Source organism: Scatophagus argus, chromosome 16 (genome assembly GCF_020382885.2).
Source record: "Scatophagus argus isolate fScaArg1 chromosome 16, fScaArg1.pri, whole genome shotgun sequence".
NCBI lineage: Eukaryota > Metazoa > Chordata > Actinopteri > Scatophagidae > Scatophagus > Scatophagus argus.
The window spans coordinates 15732427-15751030 of record NC_058508.1 but is presented as its reverse complement, the minus strand read 5'-3'; the positions used below and the strand labels follow the sequence as shown (position 1 = coordinate 15751030).

Here is an 18604-nt window from a genome sequence, read left to right as displayed (position 1 = left end):
ATTAATAAGAAACGTCTAGCCTGTGAGACCATATTCTCTTAGCCACAGTGACGGCATGGGATTTGACTTTTCTGTGCAGCTCAAGAGAGTGCCAAGCAATTAATCCTTACTGTGCTCGGCTTCAGTTTCAGTTGAGTAGATGTTGAGCTGTGCTCTGAATCACTCTGAAGTCTTGGAGGGAGCCTTGTGTTGTAAAGACACTGAGACAGAAAGGCAGACAATCTGCCCAGGGAGAGACTGTGTGGGACTAGAGGAAACACATATCCTTCTGGCGGAGAGATACTTGAGCATTAGAGGGGAGAATTCTGTGATCCGCAACGCTCACACATGAATGAAACTTCCCCACTGAGTCTTCGGCATCTCTCCTCTCTTCTCTTTCTCTCTCTCTTTTGTTTTGGTTCCATACTGATGCATTCCCTCCCTAATCTGGCTGTGGAGAAGAGGGGCTACAGAGAATCTTGTTGAGCTTGTGTTCATGGTTGACAGCGTTGTGAGATGACTGTCACAAAGGAGGATGCTCATTAGACAGCCAAGGCTGAGGCTAATCTGATTAGCAGCTGTCACACCGTCTTCCTGCTCACAATCGGCGCCCCGCCTCTTCCCTACACTCCATTGCTCCACTGCCTCCTTTCTGTCACTCTGCCTCTTTTTCCTTGTTTTTCTTTTTTACAAACAGGATCACCTCTTCACTCGGTTGTCTTGTCTTTCTTGCACCTGAGGTCATTGTCTATTTTGTCATGCATACTCTGTCTTCTAGATGCATCACACATTGAAAAGATGTCTTAAGGTTTTAGGTTTAAAAGGCATTATTTTTTTCACCATTTCTATTATGCATATCTTTTTATAATATAATGGAAAGATATAACCAGTGCCAACAGACATACAGTAGAGAGAAGGAACAGAATGGAGAGTGTGTTTTGTACCATAAGGTTGTAATTTTTCATAGCTGGGGTAATGGCAGTTTATGTTATATGCCAGAGTAATTTGGCTGACTAGTCTGCATAAAGTTAACTGCTCAGGACAGCTCGAGACTATTACAATGGGAACATTTAGCTCTCACACAGCTCTTAGCTCCTATAGTGAAGACTGGGAGCAGAGTAGCTAAATTTCGTGTTTTAAATTAACTCATCTGAATTTTAGTGCAACGCTCTCACAAAGCAAACTGAACCCTACTCAAGCCCACTGCCCTGTGGATTGCAGCCGGTAAACGTTAATGATTATTGGTAGAGGAAAAGGTTGCAGACTCAGCACCGCAAGTGTTAACAAACTAAATAGATGGCACTAATTAAATTTTAAAGACCTGTTGGAAAGAACTGGGTTGTCCGTGCACCAGCTATAGTTCATACACTGCTGAACCTTTACAATACTGTACTTAGAATAAGTAAGAAGAAACCAGGGTCAGATAGAATCTTGAAATGAAGATAATTTCTCCTCTTGAGTTAATTTAACTGGTTCATTAACAGTCTTTCATTTCTAACAATATTTAATCACTAGATTCCTTTGTTACAGTATAGTAGTTCTCTCTCTTTCTTCCTTTCTTTCTCTTGCCATAAAAATGCTTTGTTACAAACAGAATGTGATCATAACACTCAAGACACTAACTCTATATGGAGTGAATTATCTACAGGTATCGAACAAGTTTTGATCTGCTTGTCGAATATAGCTATCACATACAGCAATGCTTTAATCAAGCTATCACCTTGTGAGAGTATTGATAACACACCCACATCAGACAACTCCCACAATAACAGAACTGTGCTTTAAGATTGCTGGCACCAACAAGACTTTTCATACACAGAAATGTTTATATGAAGGATCTTTCCTTCAAAAAAATCAATTAAACTGTTTTCGACACTGGTGAGAAAATGAAGAAAAATAAAGGAAACATGTTCAAAGGTGTTCGAAAATGGAGTAAAAGTGAAGGTGTATTTGCAAGTCAAAGTCATAATAACTATCAAGTAAAGTGTACGATGTTTGAAAAGTGTTGTTGAGAGCAAACTTGAGACTGATGCTGGACCATAGCAGTGGACCTGAGAATAGTGATGTATGTGCTGAGATTGCTGAGCAGTTCTCACCATTGAGCCAACATGTCCGCTCTCTCCTTTCTCCCCTGATGGTCCTGGCATTCCCTACAAATGTAAATATGGTGATCAACGCAGTTTCAGCCTGAAAATAGACACTGATATTGCATTTAAGTATAAAAGTGAAGTTAGAGACGAGCTAGTGGAGATACGGTTAGTGTTGGAAGTGATAATAATTTTTACCTGTAGTCCTGGAGGACCAGATGCCCCCTTAAAGCCTCTAGGTCCTTCATCTCCTTTTGCTCCACTCATGCCCTGCTGCCCACGAGGACCTGGCTCACCATCTGCACCCTTAAATGTACACAGACAGGCCAACACTGTGAACAACGGAGGACCTAAACCAACTTATTATACAATGAAAGCTTTTCCTAGGATGCATTCTAAGTTTTCAAAACATACTGGGAGTCCTGGCTGGCCCACAGGTCCTTGACTTCCAACAGGTCCTGGAGGTCCCTACAAAAGCAGACAGGCAGTTCAATTAATATTCACCACAGGGAACACTTGATTAAAACCATCTGCTCATTTCACCAGAGGATGTATTGTCCAGGCAAACAGTTACTACAATGAATTGCCACAAACCAATTATAAGCCATTTTGCCCTCTACCTCCTGGTGATGGAAAATGATGTGATTTCGGATGTAAAGTTCATACTCACAGCTTCTCCTTTGTCTCCTTTGCTGCCCTTCTGTCCTGGTCCTCCTGTTTCTCCCTATAGAGACAAATGCTCATGTCATCATACATACACAAACAATTAAGTCCAAAGATCAGACAGCACTTTACAACAATGCTAATGTCCATGCTGAATGTACAGTTTAACTACCTTGTCTCCATCCTCTCCTGGAGGCCCAGGAGCTCCAGCAGGGCCTGGCAGCCCCAAAGGTCCAACTTCCCCATCATGCCCAGCTGGCCCCACAGGCCCCTTCTCTCCCTAGAGAACAAATGGGAGAGCTGTGCAAATCCAGCAAATGCTACAATAGCAAGACACACTGATCAAGGAAACTTGCACCCCAGAATACAGACTTGATCACATCCATATTTTCTCTCCCCCGTTTTGCTCTCTTTCTGTCTCCTTTACATCTGTCCTGCTCCCCATCTCATAATGACAAATGCCAAAGGAAGAGCACATGTTCTTTATTAGCCAGTGGTGAGAAGTGATGGTACAGTATGTGTTCATGGACATTGCTGCCTAATAAGCAATATTCCAGATCTTACTGGTTCGCCTTTCTCCCCCATCGGCCCAGCAGGACCCACGCTGCCAGGCCGTCCCGGCTGTCCAATAGCGCCAGCTGGCCCAGCAGGGCCCCTCTCTCCAGTGGCTCCCTAGAAATGAGAGGAGATAGAGAGGTGAGGTGAGAATGTCAGATGATTTACTCTTTCATGTAATGTGGTGGTTACTATCACTGATCACCATGGAAACAGCCACCTGCTTCACATGCCCTAGTATTCTGTGTAACAGAAGCTGAGCAGGGAGAAGGCAATGGGATGTGAAGAAATTTAACAGAATCTTACAGAGACTTACAATAGGTCCTGCAATACCAGGTAGGCCCTCTCCTCCCTTCAGACCAGCCAGACCCTGGAGAGATACAGACAAGCGTATCCATTAAAAAATTTACCATCATTGACTTTCTGTTGGCACACTGTTATAATTGTAAGTTCAGCTGTGATCTAATTAAGCAGCAAATTTCTGATATTGACAGTGACTGAAGGAGAGGATGTGAGATCTATGTAATTTTGCATTACCATTGCACCAGGAGTCCCTCTGCTCCCTCTGAAGCCTTGAAGCCCAGCAGGGCCACTCTTCCCCGGGGCTCCAAGTGGACCTGGATCTCCCTGGAAACCACACATACACACATATGTGATTATATATAAGGCAAGTTGCCAGCAGACAGCAGGTCCTTCTGCAGTCATAAATCACGCCAACCAGCAAGTCACACCAAGAAGGAACATTCATCTTTTATGAGCCATAATACACTCAACACTGCGAGGTTTCCTCTGTTATTTATTAGCAAATTAGAGGATGGGATGAGACCCATGAGATATTCAGGCAGTGCTGAGAGAGTCCTTGGGCTTTATCTATTATAACAGTAATAAGGTGATCCTGGTAAGTGATTATGATCCTGACATCATGATGAAAACCACTCACCTTGGCACCCTCCTTCCCAGCAGTTCCTGGTAAACCATTCTCACCCGGTGGTCCTGGTGAACCTGGATGGCCTCTATCTCCAGTTGGCCCTGTCTCACCAGATTTGCCCTGAAAACAACCAAATTACACAGTTCATATCATACAGCAGCCATTTCAAAACTGATCTGAGACAAACAGCTGGCTACAAACATTAGCAGATTTTCTTACCTGTGGCCCAACAACACCTGGGGGGCCTGGGGGTCCGTTCTTGCCTTGAAAGCCCTGAAGAAAAAGACAAGTCGGTCTGATGATCCTCAATCAAGAGCTGAAACAGAGCCGGTGGGATGCATAGATCCCATTATCTGAGTACTGCACACAGGTCCTTTACTAGATTAAGCATACCGTGAGCCTTTTGACAGCTTTTGACATGTTTGCTATGTTGAGATATGATAGCATGTTGAAACAACAAAAATAGTTTGGAATTGCCACCTAATGTGTTGCCGGACAAGCATATTTGCCCACAAGAAGTACATGGCAGCCATTGCGGCTTGTTTCACGGTTGCTGACTGAACTATTTGACCAATTCCAAAATCTTTACCCTTTAAGTCAATGCTGGGTGGTGCACCTCATAAAGGAAAATGCTCTGTACAAAGATATAGCTTTATTGACATTAAAGGTGACTCACTGGTTCCCCTCTCTGACCTGGGTGACCCGGCAAACCATCTTTTCCAGGTGGACCCTGAAAGGGAAGCATTTTCTTACATCACTGTGAAGAAATGAACACTTCCAAAGGTGAGCAAAACATGTAGGATGAGACATAAGGAGCAACATTAAATCACAGAGCAAACACAATACAGCACATCTTAGAATCTTAGACCACTCACATTAGGCCCTCTGGGTCCCGGTTCACCGTTTCTTCCCTGTGGTCCTTGGGGACCCTTGAAAATAATAATACAGGCTGTCAAAACACTGTCTCAAACCTCAGGTTGAATTCCCTGATGCTTGTCTGACACTGATTTATGAGACTGAGTCTGTGATGGCAACCTCATACAGTCAGATCTATGGACTTATTTAGGCACTGCAAGTACAGTATGATCCATCAAAAGATTACCTGTTCTCCAGGGGATCCCGGAGGACCGTCTTGTCCAGCAGAACCCTACCAGGTGGATGAGTCAGAGGACAAATAAAAACATAGCTTCTGTACACAAAAACAAGAGCAACTGAAACATTTTTAGTTTTTCCCCTGCCATCAAATCTTTAGCTTTCCCAAGATGGTCTTTGAGGGCATGAGTGTAAACTGAAGTATCCCCTGCCAGACAGTAGCTTCTCACTGCACCAGATGGCCTGTCATCTAGAAGTGAATAGCAACAATCACTTCCAACTCGGCCGGCGCATTCATCCATTCTTTATGAGACAGCCAGGTGTGTGTTTATATAAGGGCAACTGCATGTGCATAATATGTCTTCATTTATATCGAGGCATGTGTGCACGCGTGTGTGTGTGTCTGTCTAAGCTCACCTTTTCTCCAGGCTTTCCAGTGGGCCCATTTGCTCCTCTTCCCCCGCGGACTCCCTTTTGGAAAACAAACAACAGGCTGATTAGCACATGCATAACTCATCCGGAGGTGGAAGATAAACGTCTGGTGTAATGTGAAAACACTGCATGTAACTGTGTGCTTCCCACAAGTTGTGGTAATCCGATGGTATCTAATCAGAGCAAATACAGCTTGATACATTCATAAAAAAGACATGGTGTTCAGGCATGTCACCTGTAACTGTACTCACATTAGGACCTCTCTGGCCTGCAGGCCCTGGCTGACCCGCTGGACCCTGTGTTTTAGTGGTTAACAATAATTTATCACTTAGTTATTTTCCAACAGCTCCTACACAAAAAAGTTTGCATGTTTGAAACAGTCAGAATGTCAGCACAGTCCTCACCCTTCGTCCTTTCTCTCCTGGGACCCCGGCCACACCAGGGAAACCAAGTGATCCCTGGAGACACATGCAGAGGTTAATCAGCCTCAGCCTACCATTCATCACACATCACCCCCAATGTCTCATTAACTTATAATTAACTACTGTATCAAATTAAAGCAAATCTAATCCATGAGCCCAACACAGCCTTAAATACACCATTCATCAACATGTAATGAATTGATGTCACTAATGAACTATTAATAAAATAGCCTTTTTTAATAAGCCATTTATCATCCTTTATTTTTAATCAGACAGGAAACGGTCCAGCCAAAGACACACATCTTACTGGTTAAAGCTCTGATAAAGGAACCAGAGAACACATTAACTGATCATAATAGCTCATCAATGCTAAATCACCTTAGGACCTTGTCTTCCTGGATATCCTGGCAATCCAGGCACCCCAAGTTTACCCTGCAGAGAGACCGTCAGAATAAGAGGGGCGGAAGAAATCAACCAGAGAAATATTATGAAGAAAAATACAGGAAAACCTTTAATTAAGATTTTTATGTCATACCGCTGACTATCAATGTGTCATTGTAGCAGGATCACTACATTAATACACACGGTGATGACATAAAGATTAAATGCTTAAGCTTACAAACTGGTCCAGTGGCATTTTTGCCATAGGAATGGGCTGTAATTAGATGTAATAAATGTGAGGACATTAAAATTCATATGTTGATGTGATTTTCAGACACTCATTTTATAACTTTTGTCACAAATGAGCCAAGGAAATGTAACTGTTTTATCATGACAACATTATAAACGTCATAGCAGCACAGTGCAGGTTTAGATGAGAATTATTTTATGATTTGACGGCCTATTTGATCTCCTTATCCTCCTTTTTTGTGTTCTACCTTCTCCCCTGCTATCCCGGGAGCTCCTGGATCTCCCATGGGTCCCGCTTGGCCCTTTAGCCCCTCTGGTCCATCTTCTCCACGTGAACCAGAAGCTCCATTATCACCCTAAAGTCAAGAATAAGAGTAGAAAGGAAGTAACAATTTTATCTCCACTCCAATGGAGAATAACTAAGAGAAAGTGATACTGAAGCTTGCAATTTGCGGCTGCTCTCACCCTGTCTCCTTTGATTCCCATGTCACCTTTGGACCCGGGGAAACCATCTTCTCCCTATGATGCATTGAGGAGAGATGACATCTAATTAAAGCTCTTCGATGATAAATGGCGTCATTAAATTGTAATCCGTCAAGTGTCCACACTTTGACAACAAGCAACAAAATAAAGACTCACTATTTGTTTCACTCACCTTTTCTCCTTTGCCCCCCTTTAGACCCCTAACTCCATCTGCTCCCTGTGAAAAAATGTGGGAAAACACAAGTCATCACTGACAAACCTCTGAAGAACTCCCGGACATCGCACAGAAAAATCACCGGGTGCCTTCATTTTCAGAAATACCCCTCTTAAAACAATGAAGTGATTCATAAGTGTATATCGATTTCCTCATGACCTGAAATTGCTCTGTTATTGAGCAGTTACTGACCTTACATTCATTTCATTCTAATAGTGTCCAGCACTGTTCCCCTAAAGGATGTTGAGCCAGACTATCAGATAAAATACCACGTGTAAATGTATATAAAAACAAACACCAAGCCTAATATCATTTCTTGATAACTTTACTTTTATTACGCAGTTTAAAAACCAAACAGCTCCACGCCCAACGCGCACAGCCCTGCTCTGTCTGACTGACATTTCTCCCATCCATCAGATGTTCCTTACACTCTAGTTAGCAGTCCCCTTGCAAACCAGGGTGCTTTCCCTCCACCTGTCACCTGTCAGTCATAGACTTAAACAGCTTGTCCGTCACAGGTAGACATATAGTACAGGCAGAATGAAATGTGTCAGAAGAATAAACATCTCAGTGGACATTACGGCTAAGATCATGATGCATTTATGTTTCACCTTGACTCCACGGATCCCTGGGTACCCAACAGGCCCCTGAACACCTGGTAAACCCTACAAAAAAGAAAAAAAAAAAGAAAAGACACAGGATTCTTCAATCTTAACAAGTAGCAGCATGCAAAAGTGCTTTTCTCTGACCAGGTATGAATAGGCATTGGACTCAGTCACTGTGTCCTATCCTTTATTGTTAGTAAATGGAAAAAAAAATGGATGATGGTAATGAGTGCATCCCACTGACTGTAATGAGCTAATGTTCTTGTACAATACAGATGATGCCATTGTCAGGGCACTGATTGTAATTATGAGAATGAGCATTATTGTAACCTAATGTGAGCGAGTCCACAGTTGCAAGAAAAAGTATTTTATTGAACTTTAATATCTTGTTTTGACACTTAAATAGTCAAGCCTCAGACATACAGTTACCCACTTGCATGCCTTTTTCACCCGGGGGGCCTTCTCTTCCTGGGTGACCCTGAAACAGGAAAACACAGATCAGACTGACTTAGCACAGCTGCAAATGCATCATCATTGTATCACTTATTGATGGAAATTTCTGTATGCAACCCATAAATGAAAAAGATGAAACACCAGAGGCACTGAGAGTAAAGCGCCATGAAAGTATCATCATGTCTCACAAAGCTTTGCGGGACAATAGACGGATCATTAAGTGAAATGCACTCAAATGTGTCCGACTGCAATCTAAAGTGAATTCTTGGAGATGAGAAAAAGCTCATTGTAAGAGGATGTTTCATTATTTTATAAATGTCACACAGCTTTGAATCAGTTCCAGAAATGCCTCTTGTGCTAATTTTATCTCCTCGGCTACTTTAGATTTAATGGGCACTGCTGGCCTAAAGCGCAGAGAAGCAAACCTCTGACCAAGAGATTTTCAGTACTTCTGTGTGTACATACACAATTTTTTTTGCATAGATTTGTGTTATGTTAGTTGAAAAATTGAAGCCATCTGGGTCTGGTCCTTTTTAGATAACTGATTAAGACTCAAGTTTTTGCTTGTATTGTTATATAAGTCTGTATATCTTTACCCATTTCATTAAAAACAAAACTGACAGCAACCTGTGCCAAATGTCAGTGCCAAGTGCAGACTCCTCCAGTTAATTAGCTAGTGTTGCAAAGTTCATTTGCATTCAGTTGTCTTGTCAATTGAGTTGAATGATGAAGCAGCAGCCTACACACACACTATATTTTTCTCCTCTCCACTGTGGGCAGGGCTCATGGTTAGCCCGCCACACACACAGGCAGAGCAGAGGAGAGACAGGGGAAGATAACGTTACATGAGGTGAAAATTTGTTGTGTTACGCCTCGTTACTTCTTTCTCTGCTTTGTTCCGTTAAAAATGCAGCATGAATTGGAAGGCAGTAAAGATGCTGGCTGTGCTAAAACCCTTTCTCATATGTGAGTTTCAGTTTTTCCATAGACAGATATGTTGGATGGATGGATGGATATGCTTTTCTTTTTCTCAGCAAAACAGCCAGGTTCAGGCGAGAGAAAGGTTTTCACGTTATCTACACTGCCCAGAGCAATCCAATATTCAATTAGAATAATGCTTCAAACTTTCCTACCTCTTATTAAATTGTAAATACTCTGCTTGGTTGTTATGAGGGAGAGAGGAGAGTAAGAAAGATGGAGAGCAGGATGCAGTCAGCGCACACGCACGCACACACACACAGAAAGTCAGGTGAAAAAGTGGACAGGTAGTCAAAACCACATAGTTATAATGCCAAGTCAGCTACTGTTGTGCCAGCATTCACTGCAGTGGACTGTATAATGGTTTCACATCACTAAGCAGTGGACTGATACACAATCAAAAGTAGATTCTCCCTCCCCTTCCATGTATTTACTTAAAAAAATACTGTGTTTGCTTTATTTGTTATCAGATTGAATATCAGTTTAGAACTGCATAAAATATCTCTGTGTGTGATTGTCAGTGCAAAGACGGTGAAAGAAAGGATGAGCGAGAGAGAGCGGGAAGAACCAGAAACCATTTTTTGTTATATATGTTGAAAGTCTCTTAACATCCTGGCAGAAACAAATAAATCAGACATTGTTACAAAAAAGAAAAAAGTCCATTGTTCGTGGTTGTTACAGGCCTGTAATATGCCCATCGTATCATTTCATTTGGTCCTAATTCACTGCAGTGTGAAAATCTGTTGAATATTAAACCTTAAACTAACTTGAGCACACTCAAGTGTTAGAGAGAAGTGGCTTTCGTGGGAATCCTGAAGGGAGGGGGGGGTGGGATTTTTTCCAGCTGGATATTTTCTAAATCTAGCTATTCTTGCTCATTTCCCCAAACTGTAAGTTCTGATCCCTGAATTGCGCCTGGTCTGTGCTAATGCATACATTTAAGTATTTGTGTGTTTGTGTGTACTTACGGGAGGGCCATCGATGCCCGGCAGTCCCGTCATGCCTTGTTTCCCCTGCGGTCCCTGCACAGGACAGAAAGAGGAAGTGGAGCTTCAGATATGAGAGAGCACCTTAACCTAACTGCCACAGAAACCACATTCCCCACTTTGCTACTCCTCTACCAAACAGAATGTTTTTATGACTAGGTCCACTTTTTATTAGTCTAACTTCATGATGTGCGCCGGCCAAGGCTGTTGTGCCTGTGTGTGTTTCTAGTATATTGATTTCCTGTCTAGTCCTGTCTCGTCTGAATGGGAGCCAAAAGTGGTTGGATCGTACTCTCTAGCTCTGACAGCCTCCCCTGGGGACGTGATGACAGGGGTCACAAGGTCACAGCTTTAATTCTGAAATTAAGTGAGAGACATGCTACCTACCTTCTCCCCTGGCACTCCAATGGGACCCTGAGGACCAGGCAAGCCCTGGACCAGAACAAAGCATCAATCAGGTTAAGCGTCACAAGACTAGGGGAAGGCTTGTAGCTGAAGTTGAAGTCTGTGTGTATGTAATGGGCATGAACAGAATGTGTGGATGTCCTTGCATGAGCTGGGGAGGTTGAATGGCTTGTTGACTAGCTGGAAAATCAAAAATATGATTCAATATTTGTTTGTCATTATTTGTATGACTAATATGACTTGAATACATTTCTAGAATGTGTAGTAAGTTGATTGACTCTCACAGCCACTGGACAGGTGTTTTGTGTTGTTCCAGTACCTGTACTCCTGGATTTCCCTGTTGACCTGGGGGTCCTATCTCTCCAGCTGGACCCTGACAACAAAACACACTCTTAGTCACACACTCTGCCTCCACGTGATCTTTGTCCTGAGCTCATCATCACATGACTGGTTAACAGGTTCATTACAAGGTCTCACTAAGACACACAGGCTGATGTATCTGTAGCTGAGATCACCTTCATAAAACTGTTACCCACACACTCATTTTCATAAAACAATTTTTGCATATATTGTAGCTGTCACTGGTAGTTACTTGTGGTATTGAATAATGTGTTTATGAATGTAGCAGGACTGACCTGGTTGCCCTTTGACCCTTGTGCTCCATCAGTTCCAGAAATACCCTGATAAAAATCCACGTGCACAAGATGTCAGAAAATAATGGATGAAATGTTCAGTAGCTTCCTTGTTTATTCTCAGTGGCTTATTGATGAATCCATAAACTGGAAGACCTTTTATAGAGTTTAAAGGACTGAATGGCTGTGATTTTGTAATCAAGACAATATTGACTTACCGGTTGGCCAGGTGGGCCAGGTGGCCCCCTTGGCCCAACAACACCCCGAGGACCCTGGAGACAAAACACAGCAAATAGTCAGCAGCTAACCTGCATTCATGATGAGGTGGAGTGAGTGTGGAATACTAAATCATAAATCATAACTAAAGAGAGAGAGAGACAGAGAGACAGCAAGGGGGAGTGAAAAATGATTTATTTTTGTGTGTATGTGTGTGGGCACATCTGGTTTTGTATGTGGTAGCCACAGAGACTGCACTAGCCTGTGTTTGCGTGAGTGTGTTTGTGTGCTATGTTTTTGTCAGCCTCCCTCTTTGTAGGCTGGCCAAGCCACCTGTTCCACAGCCACATCTGTGATCTCCTGGGAAGTGATTGATATGGAAATATAATCATTCAGGCCAGGATTTTATCTCTTCCCTCTCCGACTAGCTCTCTTTCCTCTCTCCATCTCTCTTATCTCTTTCACCGCCAACCAAATTTCTGTCTCGCGTTCGTCTCTCACTGTCTCACTTTTCCCATCGCATCCTCTCTCACATCACAGCCAACTCCTCTCCTCTCCTTTTCCTGTATCTCAGGGTTTTAACACAGCTTTCCTAACATGTCTTGTGGCACTCTATTTCTTCCTGCACTGAGTGATCCATTTGGAGGGACAGAACCCTGCTGAGCCCAAACCTCACCTACTGGGAGAAAGATGGAGTGTGAGTCATAACCAATCAACCAGTGTTCACCGCAGAGATCCACATTAAAAAAATGACAGCGCTCTTAAGATCTTTGTGTACTCCATGATCCAAAGTCACTTCACAGATACATTTTTAATATACTACTATGCTCTGCCATTGTACCATTTGTGGTCAAGCTGCATGGCTTTATCCAGTGACCTTTTCTCTCTTAATGTTTGGATGAGCACTGTGGCTGTATTCCATTAACAAGTTTTGACCATCCTAGTATTTTGTAGCTGTCCTTTCATGTGAAATTTTGTGGAGCTTTTCCAGAGTGTTTGTACATAAGGGCAGTAGATGTTGTACTTGTCTAAGTTCTGCATGATTTTTAGCAGTGATCTGGAAAATCATAAGTTACTGTGACTCCGTACTGCAACAAAAAGGTTTCTGTGTTAGCAGTACTCTGAATGCAGACAACCAATAAAGAAAACGGTTTCAACAGAGAGGTACGTTGTGATGTGGGTGTCTATGTGTGTGCATTATGAAGGAGCAGATGCGGTTACTCACAGGTTCGCCTGGTTGCCCTCTTGGCCCCACAGGTCCATCAGAGCCCTAAAATAACAAAGAAGGAAACTGATTCAACACATAAATCTCATGCACCTCTCTGAGTCTGAGTCAACCTGAGGGGTGGATACATTTATATCCCTGCAGACATAATCTGTAAAAATAGCTCATTAAAGAAATTCATTGCCTGACAGATAAGGCTCAAATATCTCCAGTAAAGACTAATAGACTGCTCTCTAAACCTCACCTGCCCGCCTGCATGGATTGATAATCTCTTGACGGAGCTTCTATCTTTCATATTTTCAATTGTATGTCAGGGATGCACCACAAAGCTTTCATGTCTTTTGCAAATCTTGGTACTGAATAAACTTATGGTAGTAAAGAAGATTTTTTTTTTTAAATGCAGAGTTTATTACATCATCTCAATAAAGCTTGCTTTGTGTTGTTTGTGCTGCTTTGCCATTTATATGGTTTCAAGAACTGATTAATTGGTCTGAAAAGGTTTTCTCTTTTAACCTTGCATGATGAAAAAAATTAAGAAAAACAAAGCATTGCTGCAGGATATGCTTTCTGTCAAGGGTAAAGTAAGTACATTTTAAAAAGTACTGTGCACTTGCCTTTTCTCCCAGCTCTCCAACAGGCCCATGAGGACCAGGCTTTCCTCTGTCCCCCTACAAGACAAAAGCATTAGCCAGAAACCTCAAGATATTGAGGACAGTTCTGTTTAGTGCAGAGTGGCATCAAGCAGATGCTTTTTGGTGTACACTGTCATTACAGAAATCACAACAATCATCAAGATCATAATATGCAAATAAACATCTGCCATATGATGTGTGATATGCTGGTGTGTTGCATGGCTAAATGGGTACAGTGACAATGATTAGTTACCAAATCTGACTCACTCTGTGTCCCTTGTTTCCTGGGAGACCTGGCAAGCCATCAAAACCTCTGTCACCCTGAAAAATAATATAGAAGCAAGTTCATTAAACCCTGAAACACGCACACATACGGTAATGTGTAAAAATTAGCAGAACTGAGTCTCCCCTGGCGGAGCCTCCCATCTGCTGTGAGTATGCGGAGAAGGAGCTCTCAGATTAGCTGTAGGTCTGCTAAAATGCTGCTTTGACTGATAAAGACTCTGCTGTTCTGTCAGCCCTGGCATCAAGGGAACCTGATTTATTTACTGAGCTCTTCCTGCAGCTGTTAGGTATTGAGTTGCCTCGATATCAATACATATAGTAAGCTGTCTGTTGGATACCTAAAGCCTCACAATTTAAAGTGGAGATTTGTTATTGTACAATGCCTGGCTGCCTAAACACATGCGGTATTGCTGTGCTCATAGAAATGAGAAACTGAATAAATGGAAACTTGACACACCTTGCAACTGGCAATGTAGCATTCACACAACTGTTTCCGTCAACTAGTATTAAAATACACAGTAAAGATGTAAATATTTTGCTGGAACAAAAAATCAGTGAGCTCTCACTGGAGATTAGCAATACTGCAATACAATGCAGTGAGATCTCAAAGAGTTTACCTTAGGGCCTGTATCACCTGGAATTCCACGACCTCCATCCATTCCTGCACGCCCCTATGAGACACTCAGTCCAGTTAAAATGGGTTTCTCTTTGTGTTACATCAAATACGGTATGCTTTTAACACAATGCAGATACACACATTTTCAGTGTGGAAACCTGCAATACTCAAGATATCTCACCCTCTTTCCTGCCTTTCCATTAATTCCTGGAGGACCTGGTAACCCATGTGGTCCCTATATGAGAAAGAAAGAGAACGAAACAAATGGAAAAAGGAAGTAAAAAGTATGAGAAAGAATGAATAGTGTGCCAAAAAAGAGTGGTATGATGATAGCTAGAAGTGAGGTAAAGATAACGTGTGGTCTTACAGAAGGGCCACTGTCTCCTCTGTCCCCTTTGAGCCCAGAGGGACCTGGAACACCCTGCATAATTAAAAGAAGAATTCATGCATGACGTGATGTACAGGAGTAATTCAACTCTTCACTCAATTCCATAACCAAACAAACAAAATGTAAATGAGCAGAGAACAAGGCATCTTACAAATCTGTTAATTTTTGCTACCCTGTAGTGATCCGACAGCCACAGTAATTTGAAGATACTGAGCATGCATAATGATGAGGTTAAGGATGAGAGGCGCAGACATGGCTTGTGCCTGGCCAAACAGAATGTGAAGCTGAGGTGAGAGGTTGCAGGAGTCTTTGAGGTGTGATGCAATTTTGGTCAAGGTCAGAGTGGCGCCTTACCTGTGGACCTGGTCGCCCTGTAAGTCCCAGTGGACCTGGAGGTCCCTTCAGTGACAGCTGGAAGAAAAACACCACTGGGTTGTCTGTGTACACTGCACAAATCACTTTTTGACATTTAACACGCAAAATCTCAACAGTCACTGTTAACTGCTACTTATAATATTGCACATTGCTGGGTTACTGTGAAGCATACCTGGGCCTGTTGCAGGATAGCCTGTGCCTGTGCCTCCTGGGGAGACACCACTGGTCCTTTCTGGGAATCACCTCCATACTGAAACTGGAGGGAATGAAAAAGAGGAGTCAGTCCCCACTGCAGGATTCCCCAAATGCAAATGAAGTTCAATCACACAGCCCCCCCTTGTGGTCATGCCACTACTCCACACAGTAAAGAGATACCCTCTCTGCGTGTTTTTGTGTGTGTGTGTGAGCAAGCATGAGTGTGCTTTAATGTCTTACTGGTAACATCAACAGTGTTCCAGGAGGGCCTGGAATCCCGTCAACTCCAGGAATACCGGGACGGCCAGCGGGACCCTGAAAAGAGAGGACGAGGAAAAGCATAAGTTTGTGTGTGTGTGTGGAGGCATATTCCTGTACTTGTGGGGACAAAGTAATGCAAGTATGCGCAACATAAATCATTAAATATTAGGGTGAAGACTTGCTTTAAGGTTAGGTTAAGGTAAAGGTGTGTGTGTTTGAGAGTGAGAGAGAGAGAGAAAGAGATGGACAGAGAGGGGAAGGGGGATCTAAATGTAGACAAAAGTAGCCCTGTAATCTAATCACTGTTAAAACAACCTTTGCTTCATTTCCACAAGTCATGTCACATGTACACATAACTTTATCTCCTGTTTACACATTTCAAATATCCATTATAACAAGTCGTTTAGTGCAACACTGAGTCATAAAGATTGTGTTCATCAGATTGCTGTTTAGGTAATCTAATCAAGTATTTAAAATAGTAAATAATAATAATAATAAATTTGATCCAGTATTGTTTTGCACAAGTGAATTATATATTATTTAGTTTATATACAGTACATGTGGTTAATTATGAATACACCAGTGTTCACAAATGAAGCTATGACACTATGAAAAATATTCATTAAGTTTTCAGCTTCAACGACTTTTTTAAAGCTGCTTGGTGAGTCATACTCGTGTATTTTAAATGCCATGGATAAAGACATTACTTGTGCTGTCAGTATGCATTACATTACATCCATTCCTCATCTATTGATATCAGTGTCATCCACCTTTGTCGCATCCATTCAGATTTTAAATTTGACACGTACATAGTTACTAAAAGTGTGTACACTCACTGAAGATGATGTGTTTGTTAGCAATGTGAGTCTGCTTGGTACTAAACTGTCAACATCTTTCCAAAGAAAAACGATAAAAGCCATCAACAACTGGGAAATGATCGCGCATCTGTCAGCATGTCTGTGTGTATTAGAATGTGTTCCATTGTGATGAATCACGGCAAGAACAAGTACATTTTTTCGAGCGCACATACACACACAAGAAAATCAGGTCAAACATGTGTGAGTCAACATCCGTCCCTGAAGTCCAGCAGGTTCAGTTCTGAACTTTAACCAGGACATTGTGATCCCATGAACACATTTCAATGTGAATGAGACTGGGGTCAAACTAACCCCAGAGGGTCCAGTCCCAGGCACCAAGTATACACTCACCATTTCACCAGGATCTCCTCTGGGTCCTGGAGGACCTGCTGGTCCAGCTGGGCCCAGAAGCCCCTGTGAAGGAAACATTCACAGCACTCAAACAAACATTACAGAGCACTGCAATACCGTGGCTTAATATTTAATGAAATTATAGTCTTCAAGATCATATTCTAACACAATACTCACTTTCCATTATTCATATAGTTTTAATAAAATATTATAACACATCCTGTACCATACAGACACACCATTTCCCTTTTCTTCTGTTCAGACAGTGAAGAGGCTTACCTCTGGCCCTGGTAGACCTGGAGGTCCTTCCACTAATGTACCCTTGAAACACACCAATAGAATGTACATTAGAAGAGTACTAACTCATTCACTTTCTCATAACTAAATCTTCCAGACCATTCACTGAAGTCTTCGAGTAGCTCACCGGTTCAGTAATAGCTGGCTCTCCTTTCTGGCCTTTCTCTGCTCTGAGGCTAGCCTGCGGAGGAGACACAGATGAATAGATGTGGGTTGTTAGAAATCACTTGACACAGGCAATTTAAGACGTGACCATTCACTCGATGATATGTGTGAGTTCACTTTGAGATTTACCTCTCCATTCCACGTCTCTGCTCCGTCCCGCTTTGCAAAGTCAAATTCATCCTCATATGTTTCATACTCTTCATATGCTGACTCTGTGTCATTCTTATAATCTTCATATTCAAGAATCTGTTAAGGAATGGAATGACTCCATTAGCGACAGGGTGTAGTGAATGCCAAAATAACCTCTCAGTGTTTCTGCACCGAGCTGAAGATATTTCTTGTATTTGCATTTAACTTACCTCATATTCAGTAACATTGGGGCCCACCGTTACCGTGGAAACTGAGAGATCATCATAGAGGTCTCTGTAAAGGTCATCTCCATACCCTTCCACCACTGGCTTCGTCACCGGCTTGCCCTCCTGCAGGCCAACACACACTTAAATGAATCATAGCAAAGACGAACCAGGGGACACTGAGCACTTCTCATTAGTACGCAGTGCTTTGAAGGAAAGGCACTATTTGTAATGTGCCATGAATGTTAGCAAAACAGGTGGATTTTATGGGGAAGTGTTGAGTATCCAGGATACAGGTTTACAGGTGTGCAAGTTAATTACAATGCTGGAGTGTAATTAGTTGATGGACTATCAGATTTGTGTGACAGCATGGCAGAGACTGCAACAGTTACAGAAACAGCGTGAGCATGAAAAATTAGTTTACTTGGCAAACAGGCAAATAATAATCATGAAGGAGTCATACAGAAACATTCCTTGTTTTTTTTGCCGTAGGAAGTAAAAAAATTGACTGGGTTTTTAAAAAAATATGTACAGTTTTTGAGGCATATTCATAATAGCATGTGTGGTATCATCTAAAAGATTTAGATGGTATCTGAGCACAATATTCACTTTTAATGAACTGTTTATCCACTACTCATTTTGTAGGGTTCGTGTATAGGCAGACATATACTGTATGTAGCGTGCATACCATGCTTTCCAGATATGTGGCACGCATGTATTATTGCATGTTATACAAAAAACACACACAAAGCTAAAAGGCATATTGTGAGATCATCAAACATTTCTCATTTAAGATGCATTCTCTCTTTTCTCATTGGAATGTAGATGAGGTGATGATTAGGAT

The 18604-nt window shown here is 42.1% G+C and overlaps 1 protein-coding gene across 3 annotated transcripts in view; it reads right to left on the bottom strand.

The window, feature by feature from the left end:
• col5a3a (collagen, type V, alpha 3a) overlaps positions 1–18604 on the bottom strand; it is a 46318-nt gene that overhangs the window by 9213 nt on the left and 18501 nt on the right. For all 3 annotated transcript variants that reach the window (XM_046414595.1, XM_046414597.1, XM_046414596.1), the window contains 41 exons: positions 17767–17886; positions 17537–17653; positions 17370–17423; positions 17225–17266; positions 16946–17008; positions 15717–15791; positions 15454–15537; positions 15261–15317; positions 14886–14939; positions 14700–14753; positions 14520–14573; positions 13885–13938; positions 13600–13653; positions 12986–13030; positions 11763–11816; positions 11548–11592; positions 11232–11285; positions 10895–10939; positions 10490–10543; positions 8524–8568; positions 8097–8150; positions 7444–7488; positions 7254–7307; positions 7037–7144; positions 6537–6590; positions 6141–6194; positions 5988–6032; positions 5722–5775; positions 5315–5359; positions 5088–5141; positions 4889–4942; positions 4432–4485; positions 4225–4332; positions 3822–3911; positions 3601–3654; positions 3294–3401; positions 2902–3009; positions 2737–2790; positions 2481–2534; positions 2265–2372; positions 2076–2129 (listed from right to left, as the gene is read on the bottom strand). In XM_046414595.1, the coding sequence (XP_046270551.1) occupies positions 2076–2129; positions 2265–2372; positions 2481–2534; positions 2737–2790; positions 2902–3009; positions 3294–3401; positions 3601–3654; positions 3822–3911; positions 4225–4332; positions 4432–4485; positions 4889–4942; positions 5088–5141; positions 5315–5359; positions 5722–5775; positions 5988–6032; positions 6141–6194; positions 6537–6590; positions 7037–7144; positions 7254–7307; positions 7444–7488; positions 8097–8150; positions 8524–8568; positions 10490–10543; positions 10895–10939; positions 11232–11285; positions 11548–11592; positions 11763–11816; positions 12986–13030; positions 13600–13653; positions 13885–13938; positions 14520–14573; positions 14700–14753; positions 14886–14939; positions 15261–15317; positions 15454–15537; positions 15717–15791; positions 16946–17008; positions 17225–17266; positions 17370–17423; positions 17537–17653; positions 17767–17886 (2637 nt within the window). The remainder of the gene's footprint in view (positions 1–2075; positions 2130–2264; positions 2373–2480; positions 2535–2736; positions 2791–2901; positions 3010–3293; positions 3402–3600; positions 3655–3821; positions 3912–4224; positions 4333–4431; positions 4486–4888; positions 4943–5087; positions 5142–5314; positions 5360–5721; positions 5776–5987; positions 6033–6140; positions 6195–6536; positions 6591–7036; positions 7145–7253; positions 7308–7443; positions 7489–8096; positions 8151–8523; positions 8569–10489; positions 10544–10894; positions 10940–11231; positions 11286–11547; positions 11593–11762; positions 11817–12985; positions 13031–13599; positions 13654–13884; positions 13939–14519; positions 14574–14699; positions 14754–14885; positions 14940–15260; positions 15318–15453; positions 15538–15716; positions 15792–16945; positions 17009–17224; positions 17267–17369; positions 17424–17536; positions 17654–17766; positions 17887–18604) is intronic.